At 39.7% G+C, this 22,500-nt stretch overlaps 1 protein-coding gene across 1 annotated transcript in view; it reads left to right on the plus strand.

Annotated features, from left to right (window-relative positions):
* Positions 1 to 22,500, plus strand: part of LOC145390989 (arylsulfatase H-like) — a 166,585-nt gene that overhangs the window by 69,974 nt on the left and 74,111 nt on the right. The window contains exons 4-5 of the mRNA XM_080265722.1: positions 5,283 to 5,446; positions 7,164 to 7,319. Coding sequence (XP_080121848.1) covers positions 5,283 to 5,446; positions 7,164 to 7,319 — 320 coding nt within the window. The remainder of the gene's footprint in view (positions 1 to 5,282; positions 5,447 to 7,163; positions 7,320 to 22,500) is intronic.

Below are 22,500 nucleotides of genomic sequence, written 5' to 3' on the forward strand. Positions count from 1 at the left end.
CAATCCCATGTTGAGTATGCAAAAATCAAAGAAGATCTGTTAGAGCAGTGGTTAAATTCTAAGAATGTGGATTCTGATTTTGGTACAAATTTAAGCAGATGATTTTGCTGGAGGATTTCAAAAGGTGTATTAGTAAAGATGTAAGCCTATATCTTGATGAGAAAAGAATAGATAATTTGTCTGATGCTGCAGTTTTAGCTGATGAGTATGTTCTCACTCACAAGAGATATTCTAGAGAAAAAGGGAAAGCTGAGAGTAAGTACGTTGCCTCTACTCAGAGTACAGGTAACAGGAAAGAGAATAAGGATGATGTTTCTCAGGAAGTAAATACCAGCTTCACCTCTAGATTTCAGAAAAGTAAATGTACTTATTGTAGTAAGCTTGGTCATACTACGGAGAGATGTTTCAGGAGACAGCGTGATGTGAACAAAAAGGAGTCTTTAAATATTCAGTCAATTGGTCTAGTGTCCACTCTTGAGAGTTCCCAGAATTCTTTAACTGAGTTAACTGAACCTGCTTTGAGGGGTAACTTAAATTCTCATGATGGAGCTCCTCTTTTGAGCAGTAACGTGGGTGACACTCTCAAGAGTTCATGTGCTAATTTCCTGTCTGATGGTTTTGTCAGTCCTCTGGACAGTAATGACAGGAAATCAGTTAAAATATATCGTGATACAGGTGCTTGCCAATCCCTTATGCTGACCAGTGTTCTAGGCTCTAATGTTAATTCCTCTGATGAAACTGTAATCTTACAAGGTGTAGGGAAATAATTACTTCTCTGTTCCTCTGTGCAGAGTGAATTTAGAGTCTGGTTTTGTTAATGGTTCTGTTATGGTTGGGTTGGTTGAGACACTCCCAATGTCAGGTGTAACTTTCTTACTTGGAAATGATATTGGTGGAAGTCAAGTGTGTCCAGCTCCTCAGTTGTCTAGTGAGCCAGTGGCTGTGTCCCAGGATTGTGATGTCCCTGATGTGTTCCCTGCATGTGCTGTCACTAGGGCTAAGTCTAAAGTTACTGGTGATTTAGAGGATAATGATGATGATGATGTTATCCTAGCTGACACTTTTCTTGCTAATTTGGACCACTCACCAGATGAGGCAGTACCCCGTAGTGTTGATAATTTGTCTCGTCAAGAGTTGGTTGAGTTGCAGGTTGCTGACCCTGAGTTGAAAGGTCTAGCTAACTCTGCTTACAGTGAAGAAGAGTCAGCCGGTGCTTCTACTTGTTATTATGTAAAGTCAGGAGTACTTATGAGGAAGTGGAGACCCCCAACAGCATCAGCCGACTGTGAATGGGAGGTTGTACATCAAGTTGTCATCCCTCGTGTTTGTAGGCAGGATATCATTCGAGTGGCTCATGATTCCAGTTTGGCAGGACACCTTGGAGTGAGGAAGACTGTGGCACGCATTTTGAAACACTTCTACTGGCCAGGTATCTTCAGGGATATTTCCTGGTATTGTAAGTCTTGTCACACCTGTCAAGTTGTGGGGAAGTGTAATCAGACCGAAAAGGTTGCACCTCTAGTTCCCATTCCTCCTTTTGAGGCGCCTTTCACCCGTGTGTTGGTGGATATTGTGGGCCCTCTTCCTAAGACTTCTTCAGGATTTTCTTATGTGTTGACCATGATTGATATGGCTACTCGTTATCCTGAAGCCATTCCACTTAGAAATATTTCAGCAAAGAACGTGGTTAAGGAAATGCTAGGGTTCTTCACAAAGTTTGGTCTGCCCAAGGAGGTACAGTCAGACCGGGGAAGTAATTTCATGTCAAACGTTTTCAAACAGTCTCTGAAAGAGTTGGGCATCACCCAGATCACGTCTTCAGCTTACCATCCCCAGACCCAAGGAGCGTTGGAGATATATCATCAAACACTCAAATCGATGCTCAAGAAATACTGTTTGGAACATCAGAAAGACTGGGATAAAGGTCTTCCATTCGTTGTGTTTGCCGCAAGAGAATCTCCAAATGAATCACTGGGCTTCTCACCTTTTGAACTACTGTTTGGCCATGAAGTAAGAGGACCCCTTAAGTTACTCAAGGAATGCTGGCTGTCGGAGGAAGATGACGTCAACCTGCTGGAGTATGTGATGAATTTCAAAGAACGGCTGTCCACTGCTTTACAGCTGGCGAGAGAGAATTTAGGAGCTGCTCAGGAGAAGATGAAGACTTGGTATGATAAGAAGTCCAGGTTACGCCACTTTCAGCCAGGAGATCAGGTTTTGATTCTGCTACCAGTTCATGGGCAACCTCTTCAAGCCAAGTTTAGTGGTCCTTATTTCGTGGAGAAGAAACTCAGTGATGTCAACTATGTCATCGCCACACCAGATCGTAGAAAGAGCAAGCAACTATGTCACATCAACATGCTAAAGTTATATCACAGGCGGGACGAAAATAATCCAGTCTGCACTGTAGCTGTTCCACCCGAGTCTGCAAGTGAAGCTCTCCCATGCAGTATGAGCCTGAGTGATAGTTTGGGGAAGAATCCTGATATCATGAATGATCTCCAGACTAAGCTTTCTCATCTTCCTCCCAAGGAAAGGCAGGAGTTTTCGGCATTACTGCAGGAGTACCCGCAAGTGTTCCATGCCACTCCAGGAAGAACCACTGTGTTGATGCATGATGTCGATGTTGGAGACGCAAAGCCAATTAAATTGCCTCCTTACCGTGTGAACCCAGTGAAAGTTCCTCTCATCCAGAAGGAGCTTGGCTACCTGTTGGACCACAAGATGATTGAGCCCTGTCAGAGCGAGTGGAGTTCTCCTGTCACTCTAGTCCCTAAGCCAGGTGGGTCACAGAGGCTTTGCATCGACTACAGACGTGTTAATCAGATAACTAAAACAGACACTTACCCTCTCCCTCGTGTGGAAGATTGCATAGACAAGATCGGAAAGGCTAGGTACATAAGTAAGTTTGATTTGTTAAAGGGATACTGGCAAGTACCTATGACTGAACGTGCTAGGGAGATCTCATGTTTTGTAACACTAGGAAAGACATTTCCATGTTCTGTAATGCTATATGGTATGAAGAATGCACCAGCCACATTTCAGAAGCTCATGAATGTTGTAACAGAGGGTTTGGCAGGGTGTGTTGTTTATATTGATGATGTATTAATCTTCAGTGACAACTGGAAAGATCACCTATGCCATGTCAGTAAATTTCTTGACCGTTTAGTTCATGCTAATCTTGTAGCTAATTTATCAAAGTGTGAGTTTGGTCAAGCTAAAGTTCAGTACCTTGGGTATGTAATTGGTGATGGACATGTTGCACCACCAGGAGCTAAGGTTCAGGTTATAAGTGATCTTCCCAGACCTAAAAGTAGGAAAGAGCTACAAAGATTTTTGGGAATGGTTGGTTATTACAGGAGATTTGTTCTTAACTTTTCTATTCTTGTATCACCACTTACAGACCTACTGAAAAAGGGAGTTGAATTTGTCTGGACCGATAACTGTGAATCTTCTTTCAACAAACTTAAAGCTATTCTATTAAGTCAGCCAGTGCTCGCTACTCCAAATTTTGCTAAGCCTTTTAAGATGGCTGTTGATGCAAGTGATACAGGAGCTGGGGCTGTTTTGCTGCAAGAGGATGATCAGGGTATTGAACATCCTGTATCTTATTACAGTAAGAAGTTCACTCCACCTCAAAAGAACTACTCCACTATTGAGAAAGAGCTTTTGGCCTTGATTTTGGGTTTACAGCAGTTTTCATTTTATTTGTGTTCTGGTTTTGACCCCATAGTCATTTATACCGATCATAACCCACTGAAATTCCTTAGTAAGTTTAAAGATAAAAATCAGAGATTGACAAGATGGAGTCTACTTCTTCAGGAGTATTCATTAGACATACAACATGTCAAGGGGAAAGAAAATGTTTTTGCAGATTGCTTATCTAGACTTTAGACAGGTTGTTTTAGAGTAATAAGAAATTTCCTTTGTAAATTTCTTTTTCTTTGTGGGGAAGTGTTACATAGCCTATGATTTCATCATCCTTTGTGTAATTTTAACGCACAGTTGCTGCATGTTTAATCACGAGCGTGTTCTGCCTCAGTCCCCCCCTTCTACCGTTATAATAGAGTAAGTCGTTCTCTCTGTTGTTCAGTGCGGGATTTTCATCTCTCTGTCCCCATGGCTTCATTTGCGCGTCCTTCTTACAAGTTGTATCAAGCTCTGCTGGCCCCTATATAATGAGCTCAGTCTCTGCATCATTGCCACTTAGATCTGCTCCTCATTTTGTTCACATCTCTGTCCTCCCCTGTACAGATATTATTATTGTGAGTGCTCAAGAAATCTCCAAACATCTAGCAGCTGTGTGTAATTTGAGTATGAGTGTTGTTGCATTTTGTTCTTGTACTGTGTAGCATAAGTTTAATTTGTAGGCCTAGTGAAGTTTTTGTAATTCATGTAGGGATCTTTATGTCCATCAGTTTTAATATTATTTTGTATCTGCAATAATTTATCTTGCATTCACTGAGTATTATCTGGTATCTCATTTTATCAGGGCTGACTTAGATAAATTTACTCATGCTAATTTTGTGTTAATAGAGGCTATTGCAGTTAACCATATATTTAACCTGTTTTTTGCCGTTACATTATCCTTATGAGTCCTGAATGTTTTGTTGTTAGTTTGAGCATTAAACTTTAACTTGTAATTTTACCTAACTCTTTTGTTTTGAACCTGGAACTTTACGGGACAGTAGTGACTCTTAGTATTCTCACTTAAAGTGTACGTTATCTTTCTCTGTTCCGTAACAATATATATATATATATATATATATATATATATATATATATATATATATATATATATATATATATATATATATATATATATATATATATATATATATATATGTAACTTGCAATACTTTGGTAATAGAAACTCCGTGTACACACAGCTAGATTAAGAGTTTATTACAAGCTCACAGTAAAATAGTCTGCCCTTCTCGGCTGCCTGATATCATCTGATGCAATAACGCCGTCTTCAGGCGTGGGAAAGCATACTGACCTAGCAGTTTAGTGGGGGCATGTATGCATTGGGGGGGACATATATACATCGGGGGTAGACATATTGTGGAGGGGGTATATATATATATATATATATATATATATATCCTTTCTGCAGGCAAGTGGTACTTTCTGGAGCAGCTTTTTCGTGTATCCAAACCTTTTTAGAATTCCATTCTTCCTATGGTATCCCAGTGACATACTAGTTGGAAGGTCACCCATTCCTTTGTGGTTGGGATGATGATGATGATGATGATGATGATGACACCTCTCGTACGTCACAGGCAAGTGGCACTTGGGTATGAGCTGCAGCTTCCTGGGTAGGCACTGCCCCGGACCCCTCAACCACGGCTTCCAGTCCTTCTACGGGCTTCCAGTCGGTGTCTTTCAGCCCTTTAAGACGAGTGGACCCTTCTGGATGTTCCCTCTGGAGGAGGACAGATTTCAGGTTTGAGACGGGAAACACAAAATTAAAAAGGATTTTAGACCTCTGTCGTCATCAGGAATTTGAGTGCCTTCACTTGTATTACGTATTGTTACATTTTATTCAAAGAACAGCCACAAGCCTTCATACACTTTAGGAAAGTCCTCTCATACTGAAGAGGTAAAGGAAAGCAATAACTCATCCCTGTATTCTAAAATACTCCTTGATTTCATACAATAACCATTTGCGGAAATTATGCATAAAACGCAAAATATGCCATTGGACTGAAGTGATTAACTATTTCAGTATGACACCTTTTTATTTGTTCATTCACTCATTCATTCAGTCATTCATGTATTTTTTTGCAGCTTCTAGACGAGAAGCAAAGATTATAGGACTGTTTTCCTTCGTGCAGTCTTAACTTCCTGAAATGCTGTAATATCCTTTCTAAGTGTAAAGTAACTTTCAACCTACTTATTAACTTAATGCTATTTTATTCCCTTTATTCCGATGACGTATTATTAGTATTGTTTTTTTTCCTCAATTTTATTTAGCTAAGGAGTTTTCTCGAACTAATGGGATAATATATTCTCCATTATCTCCTTCAGTGAAAGAATGTTTTTGTAGGTTGAACAAAATCGACCGGATGTAGGAATACCTCTAATTTAAGTAAATATGGCGTCCTCTGACTGAAAGGATTCATTTTATAGAAGGAAAGGGTGTCTGGATCTTCTGTCTCGACGACGGACAATAACCCAAGCGAGATTCAAAGTGGCACTGGTTGTCGTACTTTTTACACTACACAGACCAAAATTGTGGCCCTTTTGCTGATTATTTTGGGCACCTCAGCGATTTAAAAAGACAATGCTATGGTTTTACGTCCTTTTCATAACGCTTCTTATGTAGTAAACTCATATTCTAGCTTTCAACTATTGTTACAACTCAGCACTGAAGATGAGAGAGTGTAGTTTTTTTTTGTCACGTTGTTATAATATAACGATAGTCCCATCACGGCAAGACGTTCTTATTGCACTTAATCCCATCAGACAGACAATGTTCTTTATAATTTATTTTTGCTGTGTCTTAATAGTTTCATTCATTTACTGAGAGAAGTTTCGAACTGAAGGAACTGGGTATGTCCTTCTTTAAGATCACCACAAAATGTCCCTCCTAAGATTACTGTAACTATCTGATAATAACGAGAAAAATAACGCATTTATCGGAGTCAATAATGTCGTTCGGTAGTTGAAAAATATTCTTAGTACGAACAATAGACTGACACACAATGTTTGATCCTTTTCGTCAGAGAGTTCCATTTTGGGTTGAATATGATCGTTCTAGGGGCAGACAGATTTCATGAGCTCAATTACAAAGTGGGAAACTGGTCAGGGGTGATAATAATGATGGCGATGATAGGCCTAGGACTAGTTATACTGAAGGCAATGTTGATGATGATAATGGAAATATTGTTGTTACTAATGATGACATGTAGGTTGATGATAATATTGATGTCAATGATTTTGATGCTGATGAGGTTGACATTAATAGTGAAAATAATACTGCTACTGCTGCTGATCAGAATGCTATAATAAGATATATTTTGAAGGCTATGAAAAAGGAAATCTTTTTATTAATGATCTTGACAATGATACTAATTCTCTTACTAATGGCGATGAATAAGATAATCGTAATGATGACGAAGACAAGAATAACAATATTGATAATAATGTCACTATTACAGGGCCTGGCAGTGGCGTGGGTTGTGGTGGTATGCAGCTTACTCTTGGGACACCACAGGAGAACTTTGAGGGCTACTTCTGTTCTCCTTTTGCTGCTCCTTACACACTTTGTCATGTTCCTTGCATGGTTTTCCTTCGCACACATTTTCCCAAAGGAGGTAACAGTTCTAAATTTATACTTGTATGTCAAAGTCTAGAGTTTTAACAAGGATATTATATTTAAAATATCTTCAGACTTTTAAAACTGTCTTTAAGGTTTTAACCTGTCATTGATCATGGCCTCAAACAATAGTTTTGCCTCTCTCATCAGAAAATGGGATTTCTTGTTTGCCTAAAGGTAAAGACAGGACAGGCAGGCTAACTGGTCAGGTGAGCAATCGAGGTGGATAAGCATTTGAGTCAGTGAGTCAGTGAATGAGTTGTGTGTGAGTCAGTGAGTGGGTGGGTGAGAGAGTGAGTGAATGAGAAGGTAGGTAGAGAGGTGGATTTATGGCAGATAGACACAGATCGTCTAATCGTTTATGTCCTGATGTCTTTTGGGTTCAAACATGACCATTTCATATATATATATATATATATATATATATATATATATATATATATATATATATATATATATATATATATATAGTGTATATACACTAATACTGACAATTTTAATCTTTATCCTGGTTAGCAATAGGTTTATCACTTCGAATATTAAAAATCAGTCACCTCTTCCTCTTTTCCTTACTTTACATTTACCTAAAGAAGATAAGAGTTCTGTGTTACCACCAAATGTCCTGCATATGAGCTGACCGTTGATGGTAAAAGAAAAATTCTCGAAAACTCTCAGTCTTAGCTATGATCATTTTATTTCTTCTCATCAGGTAACAGTTCTGTATTTGTTTCATCCATCCATCTGTCACCCAATCCTATGTTGCCCCATGAGAAGCGTAGGAGCCTGGGGCTCGGCAAGTTGTTCCTAACATTTATGATGAGAGTGACCAGCCTCACTCATCCCTGTGTGCCATTACGTGAGCAGTAAACCCCAACCTTCCCTTGGATATAAATCTACACAGGCTTTGTCCGATTAGAGCTCCTTAATTACCCACTAATCCACCAGGCGCCGTAATCTGGTTCTTTGGTTACCACCCAGCGTAGTAAATGGTTTCCTGGTGTACAGGAAACCATTCTTGTCACTCAGTGTAGTCACTCATAGGCAGAAGGAAGAGGAAAGAATGAAGGAAAGAAAGTCGGAAGAGGGAGTGTAAAGTCACCCATAGGCAGAAGGAAGAAGAAAGAATGGAGGAATGAAAGAAGTTTCTACTTCTAAATTCCTAGCGATAGAGTAAAAAAAAAAAAAAAAAAAAAACCGGCCCATCTCTATAGAGAGTGGATACGTTAAGTGCTAATTGTGTACAGGCTTCAAGTTATGATGAAAACATCCCGGTTGACATAAAAAGTTTCGTTAGGGCCCTAGAAACATAATTATCTTAAGAAGCAACTTGTATCGTAAAATCCAAGATGGTTACTGTTGACCATCTTGGCTAGTCTATAAACCAGGAAGCATTTTCCTGAAAAATTATTATATATTTCTAAGCCAATCTGAAACCACGTAACTAATTTCTGGGATCGCCTTTGCATTTTAGATGCATCTAAAGGTCACACTAGAGAAATAGTTCCAATTTTAGCAATATTTAATGGTTTTATAATAATATTTATTGATTTCATATACGTTTCTCGTTTTTAAAGGCTCCAAAATGCTTGCATGTGTCGGCCTTGGTCACCCAATGGCGGTTCTCCACGCTGCACGATCCATACAGCACACAATGTTTGATCTGGGAATTTAGGATAATAAGATTGTTCCTCAGAGTTTATCTAAATGGTAGAATACGGGTATACTACATTCAGCCATTAACTAGCCAAATCACGTAATACAAACACACTACGTAAAACTAGTGTACGGTAAGCAGATTCGTGACATTCTTTCATTCAGAACTAAACTAATTCTTGATATCACTGTATGATGAGTGTTACATGAAACATGCCAAGCTGTCTGTAATGATAACGTGCTAAAAAAGGAGTCTCCACCATACCAACCCTCTCCATGGGAGAGATGACATGGATTTCCGATGTCTGTACTCAGCTCTTTCAAATGGTCGAATTGAATTATTAAATAACATCTTGGGGCCACAACAACTCGGTCTTATGACGCCGAATTTATATGGTTGTATAAGATATCTTCTTAAATGCACATCACTGATCACCGATTCTCAGCAAGTTTGAAGAGGCATTTTTAGATCAAAGTAAACTGAAGCCGATGCTTCCCTAGCCGTGACATGATCTGGAAAATTAAGTTTCTCGGACTTGCAACCAACACAGGTGTCATGACCTGCAGTCAAATTGATGCAACAGCCTTTGACTTCTCAGATCTAGGAGGTAACTCAAAGATACCTGGTCCATCAAGATGCATGTACAAGAAAGTTTCATCGTGCATGGAATGTATTCATATTCACATGAGGTTGAGAAAGATTTTCAAAGCCTGCTTCACGTGGAGATACCTTGCCAGAGGACCTTGGTAACTACATGCAGAGAGGAGATTTCTGTTAACTTACTGTCTTTCATAATTATCAGCTACATTTCTGGGCAGATCATCATCGGAAACCAAGGACCAGCAATGCCTCACTTTCATTGTCTTGTTGTCTGCAGTTATATGGCAACAGAAAGGAACTTGTCATAGAAGGTTCCTTGATACATGACTCTCCTCAGAGAACTTACTTATCTCGTTGAGAACATCTGCACACATCTACGTAATGTCTTGACTCAGTTACATCGCATCTAACGTTCTCCACTTTCCTGTACAATCAAATCAACCTTGTTTGAGAACAGTATTGGCAGCTATTACACGTTCAGCAGATTGTTTACACAAATTGCATTCATCTAACACTAGAGAACAGTCACTCATTTTTTGTCATAGTCAAGAGTGGTACTTTTGCCTTCATTAGCTCATTCGCCTTGTCCACTCCGTCACAAAAGACAGGAAATATCAACTGTCTCGTGGGTGAGAGTGAGGTCTGTGTAATGGGTTGCCACCAATGTTTATTTGGCGAGTTTTCACTGAGATATAATGATTTTTGTCTTTGACGCTTACTTCTTGCTTTCGGCACTTTTTGACTTCGACATAATTCCTACATGATATGTGGCAAACTAGTTAAAACTAATCATGTTCAGCTGCACCATAGTCTGCTTACTACCACCACTACAATAAGAATCTTAGCTACAACTACAAGTACATGAAGTGCTCATAATTTTTTAAGTTCCTGGCTAATATTCACAGCCTCTTCATTCTCATATTCTCACCCGTTCTAACCCGGCGCCTGCTAGGTCAAAGCCTGTCAGTCACCGAGGCTCTGTCAGGGATGTCCTTCCAGCGACCCCTGTACATTATACATCGCCCGTCGTACCACGTTCTCCAGTCGCTCTCCTCTTCACCCAGCAGCTTCTTCCACTCCCCCCATCCATCTTTTCCTTGGTCTTCCTATTGGTCTTTTTCCATGCGGTATCCACGCCACTGATTGCTTTGGTAACCTTTCATCATGCATTCTCTGCACGTGTCCATACCATCTCAGTCTGTTCCTTTCAACCACCTCCATAATACTGATTACTCATAGTTCTCTTCTTTTGTCCACATTTCTTAGTCGATCTCTTCCGGTAACTCCTTTAATTAGCAGTAATATCTCTCATTTCAGCTGCTTGTATTTTAGACTTGGTCTTCTGCGTCAATGGCCAAGTCACTGGGCCATAGAGTAATACTGGACGGAGAACAGTGGTACAAACTGTAACCTTACAGCTCCTAGATACATGGTTATCTTTTTTGTACTGCGTACAATTCTGTTATATTATTATTATGTTTAGTTAGTTCGCCATTTATTTCTTCTTCCTTTTTGTTTTCTCTATTGAACTTCACCCCCAGTTGCTGGAAATTGTTCGCCTGCTTTATTGATCTCCTCTTATTGTTACATTCATTTCTACATTGCCTCGACAAACCTCCATTACTTCTGCTTTCTTGGTATTTATCCTCATACCATTCTCCATCATTAAAGAATTCCAAAGTTCTGCCAATAAGTTTCTTTCAGAGTCACGCACAACTGCTACATCATCTGCATAAGCAAATATCATATCGTCGTTATTTCTCTATATTTCCTTAACACATTTATCCATGAATATGACAAAGAGGAGTGGGGAAATAATAACTCCTCGTTGGACTCCTTGATTTCAAACCAGTTTGTATCTCCGTCTCTGAGTTTAACTTTACTTTCACATTTATTATAAATACTTTTGATTGATTTTCTAAATTTTGGTGTCACTCTGTATTCTTCTTGGTTCAGTATATTCCACAATCTTTCTCTTGGTGCCCGATCGAAGACCTATCCCATAACTATGAACATTACGAGTATATCATTTCTTATATCTCATTCCCAACTCTTTTCTAATATTTTTTGCGCAAAAACCAAATCCATTTTACAAGGTTTGACCGAAAACCATAATGCCATTCTCCAAGTATATCTTTTACTTGCATTCTCAGCCTTCTCTCCAAAATACGTTCCTATATTTTATCTGCATGTGACAACAATGAAATTCCTCTATACTGTAGTTGTTACACACAGTTCTATCTCCCTTTTTGTAAACAGGGCAAACAATGGGTTCTCTCTAATCCTCCGGTATTACTCTCATATTCCAAGCATCATTTATTATTTCTCTCAGCCAAACTATTCCTGTGTCACCAAGAGCCTTGATAATATCCACTGGCAACCCACCCTCTCCCGGCGCTTTACCATTTTCCATTTTATCAGTGGCACTTCCTACCTCCTCATCACTTATGTCATATTCATACTCCTCTAAGTTTTGTTCTTGTGTTTCCAGCATATCCTCATTATCATCATTAGAATCCCCTGCATTCAGCAATTCTTGAAAATAACTACTCCATCCCTCCGATACATCTTCTGATATTCCTGGCGTAGTGGTAATATACTGGATGAAGGTTAGTTCCTTGTTTATCTTTAACTGCATATGCAACTTCGGTGTTTCCTTTTCAATAGCTCCTTGCTATGCTGTATTATAGTTTTCTTGTCCCTTCTATACCTCTGCTCAGGTCTTCCCCTATACGTTGCCAAACTTCTGTTTTTGCGGTCTCTTTATATTTTCAGCCTGATTTCTTAGTTCTACATAGTTAAGCCTGTCTTGTTTTCATCGACTTACGAAAAGCTTTCATCATCGCATTCACTGCTTGTTCTGCATCATCTGTCCACTAGGCAGTGTTTTTCCTTTTAGTGTTTCCACTAACTTTAACCCGTATCACTGCCTCAGCAGTCATTTTTAAAGCATCTTTAAAATATTTCCATTTGCTCTTGATGTTACTATTTCCTTCATTTGTTATTTTTTCTTGAACTTTGCCTCTTGGTTGTTTGACACATTCTTTATTTTTAAGGTTTTCGAGTGTAAACCTCTTCCTTTTCTTATTATTTCAAATTCTTGGTACCTGTACATTAACTTTTCCCAGTATCATTCTGTGATCTGAATCTAGAAAAACTGATGATATAGCTTTGACATCTGTAAATATCTTCTTATTGTTAGTTAACATCAGGTCAATCATTGATTTGTCACTCTCTTCCTGCAGTCTTTCGTTATATCTGTACCAGCTCCATGTGTGATTATCTTTATGTTGGTAAAGGTATTTATTATAGATAAATTATTTAGTATGCAGAAGTCAATAACTCGCTCTTCTTCCTATTACCATCTCCCACGCCAAACGCTCCAATCACGTTTGTCAGCCTTCTTTCCCTACTAACATGTCCATTCATGTCTCCCGTCACTGGTATATTTTCTACATTTGCATTTTGATCCAGTGCATTCTGTGGATTATTAAAAAATTCTTATTTTTCACGATTTGGTCTTCCCTATTGTGTTGTATTAACTAGAAAATTTTTAATAATATTTCAGTTGTATTGTTACTGTATTATTACTTCATCAATATATGTCACGTAAGTAATATACTCTGCAGTTTCGGGGTTCACTATCACTACCACTCCATGCATTTTATCATTTCTCCCACTCCACATAATTTGATAACTATAATGTAAAGTTTTTCTGCCTTGTTCCTGGAATCGAGTTTCACAAACACCAAGCACTTTCAAGTTTCTCTCCTTCATAATTTTGACAATTTCTTCTTCCTTCTTCATCATTGTCGACACATTTATTGTAGCAATCCGTAAACCTAGTCCTTTATATCGTTCATGTGTCATCAACTGGTTAATCCGCGGATTCCGAGGCAAGGTATGCATATCTTGAGCAAGATTACAAGAGCTGGTGGCTTGCTAGGCCTATCTCAGCTCTGAAGGACCACCAATTAGCCACTCCTGAATAACTACTGTCCTCCATACGGATTCCAGATTCTCTAGACGGGTTCCGGACAGTTAATCCAGTCGGTGGGGCCGCTACACCTCGACGAGGTTAAGTGGTCCCTTGTCCTTTAGCTCTAGGAAGTGGAACCTCTTTATAAGTAGAAGAATATGTGCTTAAGTCTTTCAGAGTATTTTCTGAGGTTCATGGTGATGAAGAATCCAGATTTGGTTTATTTCTATCACTTGACTGACATACCATAATCTCCAGTCATGAGTACTCATGTTACCAGGCACGGTTTTACAGCTGCTAGTATTCATTTGAGATTAGGCATATTCACTCTGAAATTCAAACCTCTGAGTCATTTGCAGCATTAATAACAACGAGGAAGACATTTCTAATGTTGGTTTGGAGTTACCAGCGTCTTTGGAGTTGCCGTTATTTGCTGTCTAAGTTTTTTTCTCATAAATGTTACCAAAACACTCTTACCCTGTTGACATTAATTATATTAAAAAAACGAATTTATGTAATGCTTCCTTGTCTTCAACTTTAAACGCATTCACAAATATTATAGTACAACAAATATGCTGGACGTATCACAGAAATGTCTATGATAAATACTTTCTAGGTTCTAAGTCGGCCATTTCTTTTCAAGATCGTTGATGGCAGCCATCTTGGATATGAAGATACAGTTTGTGTCCATGAACGTTTTTGTTCCTATGGTTCTAAAGAACTCCACTCCAAAATGATTCATTGCACGAAGTAAAAGAGCACGTAGCGTGTTGTCTAAAATAATCGCCATCATTACAGCGCTTTCTTTTTTGAAGTGTTCACTAACGTTATCATGGTACTTCATACAGTCCCCAGGATCCCTACGTCACAATCATCACCCTTTCAATCCACATCATATTTACCCGTCTCATGCACCTCATTGTCACAACACAGGCAGTTCGTCAACATCCCGCCATCTTAGAAAATAAATACTTGAGTCGGAGCACCTGGCAGAACAGACTGGGTTCTGCTGTTTACACAGTTCACTCCACATGAACTTAGGGAAAAAGCAACAACAACAACAGCAACAACAACAATAACGACCATCAGCACTCCCTCTCGCTTGTCCATGGCATTATAGTTGTGTGAAAATTTTAATAAACATCAATAATTATTCTTCCTTTTGTAATAAATAAAAAATCTTTTTACGAATTCATTATGTACTTCATACGTGTCAAAAAGTGGGTTGGTGGAGGGTTAGTGCCCCTCCCCGTAAAACAACTAACTCAAAGTCAAATGGCCACCCCTTACGGGAATTTGGCGTCTGGCAATAGATAGATAGATAGATAGATTATGCAGTCTTATCTCTGTCACCATGTTGCTGTTGCCCCTGACTCAGCTGAATGTGAACCCAGTGAACTGCAGACTAAATTTGTCCTTCTGCATCCTCGATCCTCCATTCACGGCACCGGGAGGGATTTGAGGAGGCTTGTATAAACGGGCTTGCGGTATGAACGTGTCCCTCTCCAGCACTTCTTTCTCCGAGTTGCTGTTGTAACCCCATACAGACTCATTTGCATGTGAATCCAGTGGGTCACAGGAGAGTTCCGAGATATCCTTTACTAGAGTTATTTTGATTTGTTTTTTTTCCCTGTGATGGAGAAGTGCACTGAAGTGATTATGTGTGTTTGTGGTGCGAAGGGCTGCAGTGCAATGTGGGCATAGTGAAATGTCTATAGGTAGTGATTTGTGTTGTTCCTAAATTGATAGCCACGTCGTACTTTGACCAAGTGTTGTCTGATCTCTCAAGATATCGACGTTTTTGAGGACTGGTTGTCTGATGGTGGTTCATGAAGGATGCTGTTTGACTGGAGGTTTTAATGGGTGTGTTAGCCCTAAGTTGATATATAGTTTGTGCAGGAAGGATGCAGTTACGGCAACTTATACTGTAGTGGGAGGTTATTAGTTTTTTGTTTGTTTCTTTGTAGTAGGGATGTTGAAACAGCTGCATAGATGGAATGTATCCAGTGGAAGCATTGAGCTTTTTCCTTCTCATAATGATGTGGTTTTCGTTACTCCCACGCTTGCGAAACAATAGGTGATATGTTCTCAGTCAAGTGTGTGTGTGTGTATGTGTGTGTGGGGGGGGGGAGGGGCAAAATAACTGTCTCCAACGGATCTTTACCTAATTTGCTGGTGGAGTTCAGAGACATCAATGGGTTGACATATAGATAGATAGATAGATAGATAGGTAGATAGATAGATAGATAGATTGATTGATAGATTTAAACCGATCAATGATCAAGGCCACAGGACTAGGTCACAATTTGACCTAGCCAGAGATATTAAAGCAGCTTTGATGTGAACATTTTGTGTCTGACTCTGAGCATAGGCTCAAGAGCCCAATTCCTCAGGGCCAGCAATCCTCCTACGTACCATACACCTCTACAATTCACCACTTCGACGCTAACACCCACCGTCCAAATTGAATACATGCTAGGGCTGTCTGTTACAGGACTACTGTACTGGTATTAACATGAATCTTTTTCCCTGCGGCGAAACAAACAGGTCTGTAAGTGATACACCTGGGAACTTCTTTTTCTCTCTCTCCTTCAAGGAAAGTTAGAATATCTACTCTTGGAGAGCCCTGGACGATTTTCTTATGAAATACAAAGTTGTTCAGCTTGAAATTATTAGTTGATCTGACATATCAGCTGATGTATCAGCTGATGCACAGTCTCGCCACAGGTCTATGAAGATAGTCTTTGCTTCTTACGACATTTTTGCTGGTTTTATGACAGATCAGTAAAGTTTTTTTTTTTTTTTTTTTTTTTTTTTTTTTTTACGGATTCAAATCCTTCGACTCTTCCCTACCCCAGCCGGAATAGTAATAAAACTTCGAGGAAAGGTTGAGCCAATGCAAAAACAAAGGGTTTTACCTTTGAGAGTAGTCAGTCAAAGTTTAACCCGTGTATCTGTGCGTGAACAAAACTAAAAAAGTTTTGATCCGATTTCAATCAAACTTCTTAGAAATGCTAAAGATCAGCCAAAGATTTGATCAACTGCATACATAAGCAATAGGCCAAGGGTGAAGTTCATGGAAAGGTCAACTTAAGCAGTGGTTATCTGATTCAGACCGAACATGGTAGAAGTGTTTAGGGCAGATCAAGAACAAATGGTTAAATTTAGCAATAAACGTGTAGTCAAAGATCAAGGTCACAGAAAAATGTCAAAGTCAGTCTCATGTGTTAGCACATGGGCAAAATAACTAAAACAATTTCCACCATACTTGACGGAAAGGCTGAGGATCAACTGAAGAGTTAACTAACTGTTTATGAGAACAATAGGTCAATGGTCAAGGTCACTTGGCGATGAAAACTTAAAACAGTTTTACTTTGTGGAGATATTTATGATAAGGCAGGGACAAAGGCATTCTACTGTGAGAAATCAAAGGTCAAAGTCACTGGGAAAGGTCAAAAGTCAAGGTCACAGAGCAACATCACCTCAGTTTTAAACTGATTTGGACTAAACATGGTGGAAAAGCTAAAGGTCAGGCAAGAATGAAGTAATTCGCTTTCAAGCAATTAGTTTCAAGATGAAGGTCACAGGGCAAAATCATATGCCCAGCCCTCAGACCGACTGCTGGGCGCTGGCATTGCTCCTACTGAGCGCTTCTACGTATTGGAATTACATTTGCATCTTGAAAAAAGAGATCTGTATTCATCTTTCTGCAGCTTCTTATTTGTGTGTGTGTGTGTGTGTGTGTGTGTGTGTGTGTGTGTGTGTGTGTGTGTGTGTGTGTGTTCAGAAGGTTTTGCATGTTTGTGACGACGAACGTATAGTCCAGCCAGGGCTCTCGTAATTCACTGTCGTTGTCATAAGCTATAAGTATACTTTTTTGAGAAATCTTCTGCTGTCCGAAGGTGGTACCTGTGAGTGTTTTTAAGGCATTGGGTTTACGAGATATACCCATTAATTAATGTTGTATATGTGTTAAGATAACCTCATTATATAACACTTCGTCTACAGAATAGTTATCACTGATATAGGTGGACTGCTGGATACCCTGAGGGACGAAGTTGATTATACTGTAGGATTTAGAAGTACAGCATATCCCTGGCGTATAGAGTTATGCTATGCTTTGATTATCGTGACAGCCGTATATCCCGTCTTATAGTATGTTCTGGAATGGTCATTCTATCGGACTATCTGTTGCCAGATTGCCAGACGCCATAATCCCACAAGGGGTAACGACAAACAAATCGCCTCAGTTGCGCTGTTCTCTGCTATTTGGTTGCCTTTCCTTCAACTCACACCCCATTTCTCTCACATATCTCTCCATTCCATCCCTTCACCTTATTACTGGTCTCCCTCTTCCCGTCTCCACTGCACTTCAAGCACATGCAATCTTCTAGTCAACCACTCATTCCTCATTCTTCTTCCCTAATGGCCAAACCATCTCACGGTATTTCCCTCAACAATTTCAAACACATCTACATCAGTATGATAACGCTCCTTTACATTTTCATTTGTCTGTCTGTCTCTTGTGTAACTCCACATGCTCCTGTCAAACAACTCATTTTTACGGCACTCACTCACGATTTCTGCATTTTCAAAACGGCCTAAGATTTACTTCCGTATGTTAAGAGTGGCGAGCACAATACAGTCATGCAACAGCATTTTTGCTTCCATGTTCATTTACCTATTCAATATCAATACTTTCAGTGAACCGACAATCTTTCTACCCTGCATTATCCTTTCAGGCACTTCATCCTCTAACCTTCCACCTTTACTCATTACAAAGTCTAAGTACTCGACACTCACAATTTCCACTTTCTCTCCATCCAGCCTTATTGTGCATTTTGTAACTTGATTTCTCTGAAAGGCCGTAACTTCTTTCTTATCTGCATTCACTTTTAGATTCCGTTTCTTACATACCCGATACGTTTCGAAACTCATTCACCAAGCTTTGTGGCTCGCATTCTTCACTCAACAATACAGTATTGACAGCCAAACAACAATACAGGAAGTTTCCAAACTCTCCCATTTCCCATTAGAGACACTACAACTGTGAAAAGTATAATTTTTTTGCTCTAGGACGATTCGAGAGATTACAGTGATCATGTTTTTAGGAAGATTGATTAGAACACAGATATGAGATTTATGTTCAGTTTATCTATTAATAGTTTCTTTTGTTAGTCTCTTCCACTTGCTCTTGTGCTTTTATCTTAACATCGCTCAGGTACTTTTTGTAATTTTTTTTTCACGTAGACCAATGGAAGAATAAACTAGAAAGCACTCAGAGAGCGCATACCTCAGCTAATGCTATTGCCATTAAAAAGGACTCAGCTCCGGATCCGTGGAGATATTATGTGGAATACTTAGGAACCGGATCCGCCCCAATCTTAAGCAGTTGTTCCTTGACCCATGGCCCACTCTTCCACAAAATTTTATTGAAATTGATTGAGAACTTTTGGAGCTATTGTGCGGGATACATAGGATCCGGATCCGGATCCTCCCCAAAATTTAATCAGTTCTTTCTTGGTCATGGAGCACCCTTCCACAAATTTTCATTGAAAATCATTAATAACTTTTGGAGATATTTTGTGAAAAAAAACAATCAAACAGACAAAAATAGATAAATACATAACCTCATCCAGCTTCGTTGGCGGAGGTAATTAAGTACTATGGATCTACATCCTCTCCACTGCACTCCGACAGAGAGCAACATATTCAACTGTTAATTTATTGTTACAGCTCAGTGTTCCGGATGGAGAGAAGGCAATATTAGGTGTGAATATTAATTAAAAAGAGTATAATTGCTGGGTTTTACCCAAATTATGAACAAAAGGTAAAATGAAGTTAACAACGAAAATGATGTTGAGCAAAAAAAAAAAAAATGTTGAGGATAAAGATAAAGGAAATAATGCAACTGAGGATAAAGGGGGCGAAGATAATGAAGTTGAGGATGATAATATTAACGACAATAATACCTTGCAGATGTTAGTGTAGCTGCGTAACTATAGTCGGTTTGTTTTCAATTGACCAGCATCTATAACCCCTTTCAGTCAGGGGGAGGCGGTGGCTCAATCGGTAGAGAGGTGGCCTGCGGTCCTACCGGGCCCAGGTTCAAATCCCGCTGGGGCAGGGAACAATTTAAGGATTTGAATATCATGTAAAGCAGACTTTACCGATCTACCGGAAGACCCGCCGACATGGCGTAAAAATACCCCCGCTAATACCAATGCACCAGTCCTGTATGAGACAGCCAGAGCATGTATTCAATATGGACGGTGGGTGTTAGTGCCAAAGTGGTGACATGTTGAGGTGTATGGTATGTAGGAGGACTACTAGGCCTTGAGAGCAGGCTGTGAAGCCTATGCCCAGAGTCGAGCACATAAAAAAAAAAAAAATGTTGATGGTCAAGCGTAGTCAGAGTGCTGGTTTGACTAGTAACCGAGGAAACTCATTCCTACCTCATAACTATATCTTACTGAATTTCACGAAAGTTGTAAGAGTAAGCCAGTCCCGTCCAATAGAAACAGACTGACTTTTGTATACCACTACTATTTTATTGTTTTCGTTTTTGTCATCATGAGTATTTTCATTATCACTGAATAACTATCCTACAGAAACTGTATAGCTGTTGCTCTGAAACTGCTAAGTTATCACCTCAATCGGTAGAGAGGTGGCCTGCAGTCCTACCAGACCCAGGTTCAAATCCCCGCTGGGGCAGGGAGTAGTTTGAGGATTTGAATTTCTTAAAAAGCAGACTTTACCGATCTACCAGAAGACCCGCCGACATGTCGTAAAAATACCCCCGCTAATACCTGTACACCAGTCCTGTATGAGACAGCCCTAGCATGTATTCAATATGGACGGTGGGTGTTAGTGCCGAAGTGGTGACATGTAGAGGTGCATGGTAAGTAGGAGGGTTACTGGACCTTGAGAGCAGGCTGTGAAATCTATGCCCAGAGTCGGACACATAAAAAAAAAAAAATGGTTGGCTACAACGTCAATCCAACCTTCAGTCTGGCTATTTCAACTTTTTGGTTGGCTAAACCATCACTTCAACTTTTATTTCTGCTGATTTGCTATATTCATGACTTTGTTTTCATATCATGTAGCCGTCATAACGGGAAAAATGAAGTCGTCATATGGGAAAAAAAATAAAAATAGGAATGTCCAAAGGACAGAGGCGCTGAAAGAAAATGAGTGAGAAGCAGAAACAAGAAAAACTGCATAAAGAACATCAGGCAAGAGTTGCCAGAAAGGAATATACTGTAGTCAATGACTTACAGAGACCAGCAATGCAGACATGACAGGAAATACCGGGTACGTCTCCTAGTGTGTGTGTGTGTGTGTGTGTGTGTGTGTGTGTGTGTGTGCGCGCGCACACACACATCTATGTCTGTCTGTCTGTTTGTCTGTCTGTCTGTTGGTCTATCTGTCTGTCTATATCTATCTCCCTGTTTATATCTATCTGTCTGTCTATATAGTCCAGGAGACAGTGAGATGAACCTTGCAGTAGGGTATATACAAGTTTTTTTTTGCTGTTTTTAGTCCTCCTGGGTGTCCTAATGAAGAATCTGACGGATGCCACTCTGGCACCCTTGGGCATTTGTTTTTATTAACAGAAATTCAAAATGGCGGCCGGACCATATTTATCACTGTGGTACTGTGCAGAAGATCAAGAAGATACCTGATTTAAATACTATGTACAAGCTGTCACTGCTATTATAATAACGTCTATGAGTTTTATTTATCATACATATTCATCATGACAATACATGGACATAGTATAGACAAAAAGCTACCAAAAGGTATAAAAATAGCATATAACAGCAACGTAATGTATGATGCCAGCAGTGACTAACATTCATCAGTAAGTTCTCTAGACTACACTTCACCAAAATATTTAAAATAAAGCTCCCTACACTTCACCACAATATGTAAGCTTTAAACATCTACATCCACAGCTCAAAACAGACATCTATTCATCCAGATCATCCTGACTGTCTATTCAAGAGGATCATCGAACATCTGCTTAACTTTATATTCATTGTTGCACTTGTCCTCTGTTTGGCAGCTGCAGAATGTGGTGCAAGACATCTTTGCAATCTTACAGCTGCACTCCTTACGACTACATGGTGTGCTGCTTGTGCATTCACATGCGATAACTTTCATCAGGTCTGAAGGTGCTGCAGGCCTATACATTGTTACTGGATAGGGGACCCCATCTCTGTTATGCCACCCATAGTCTTCTGCATTCACATCTGCGGGTTGCTGCTCATGAGCAGCTTTCCACAACATTGCCTGAAGGCGAGCTCGCTTCATGTGGTGAGTGAGTGCCTCGTCTGTTGGCGGAAGAGAGCGGAGATTGGGGCATTTTTCTCTTTTTGTGGTGAAGAGCATGTGGCGAACTTCAGCCATGGTTGTGCAGATCTTGGCACCATACAAGAGGCAAAACAAACGACGACCAGTCTCCATCAAGACTTCTTCAGAAGTGTTTGGTTGACCCACTGGAGTAAGATCAAGGTTGTCATGCTACATCATGACATTAATGGCAGATACTTTGCCTTTCCCAAAGGGGTATGAGACTGTGTCACACCCGGTAATCACATGCAAGGGCAAAAGCTGCAAGCTTTTATTTCCAAGCTTTCCAGCTGTAGCAGTTATATCGATAACTGTTCCATCAAACTTCCTCATTGTGACCTCCTGGGAGAGGTGGTGTTTCCAACAAAAGTAAACCAACAGCACAGACACATTTGTGTCCTCACTCAGTACCTGAATGTGTTCCCTACTTTCCTCTCTTGCCAAGAGAAGAGTGTAACTGATGATGTTGATATCGACTTCTTCATGTCCAAATTCTTCATTCTCCTGACCAATCATCTTCACATTCACATCATCATCATCATGTGCTGAACAAAGAAGGCCAATGAGTTGCTTTTTGTTGTTGACATTCTT

This window comes from Coenobita brevimanus, chromosome 16, assembly GCF_032717465.1.
Source record: "Coenobita brevimanus isolate Jiangsu-jjx chromosome 16, ASM3271746v2, whole genome shotgun sequence".
Taxonomy (NCBI): Eukaryota; Metazoa; Arthropoda; class Malacostraca; order Decapoda; family Coenobitidae; genus Coenobita; species Coenobita brevimanus.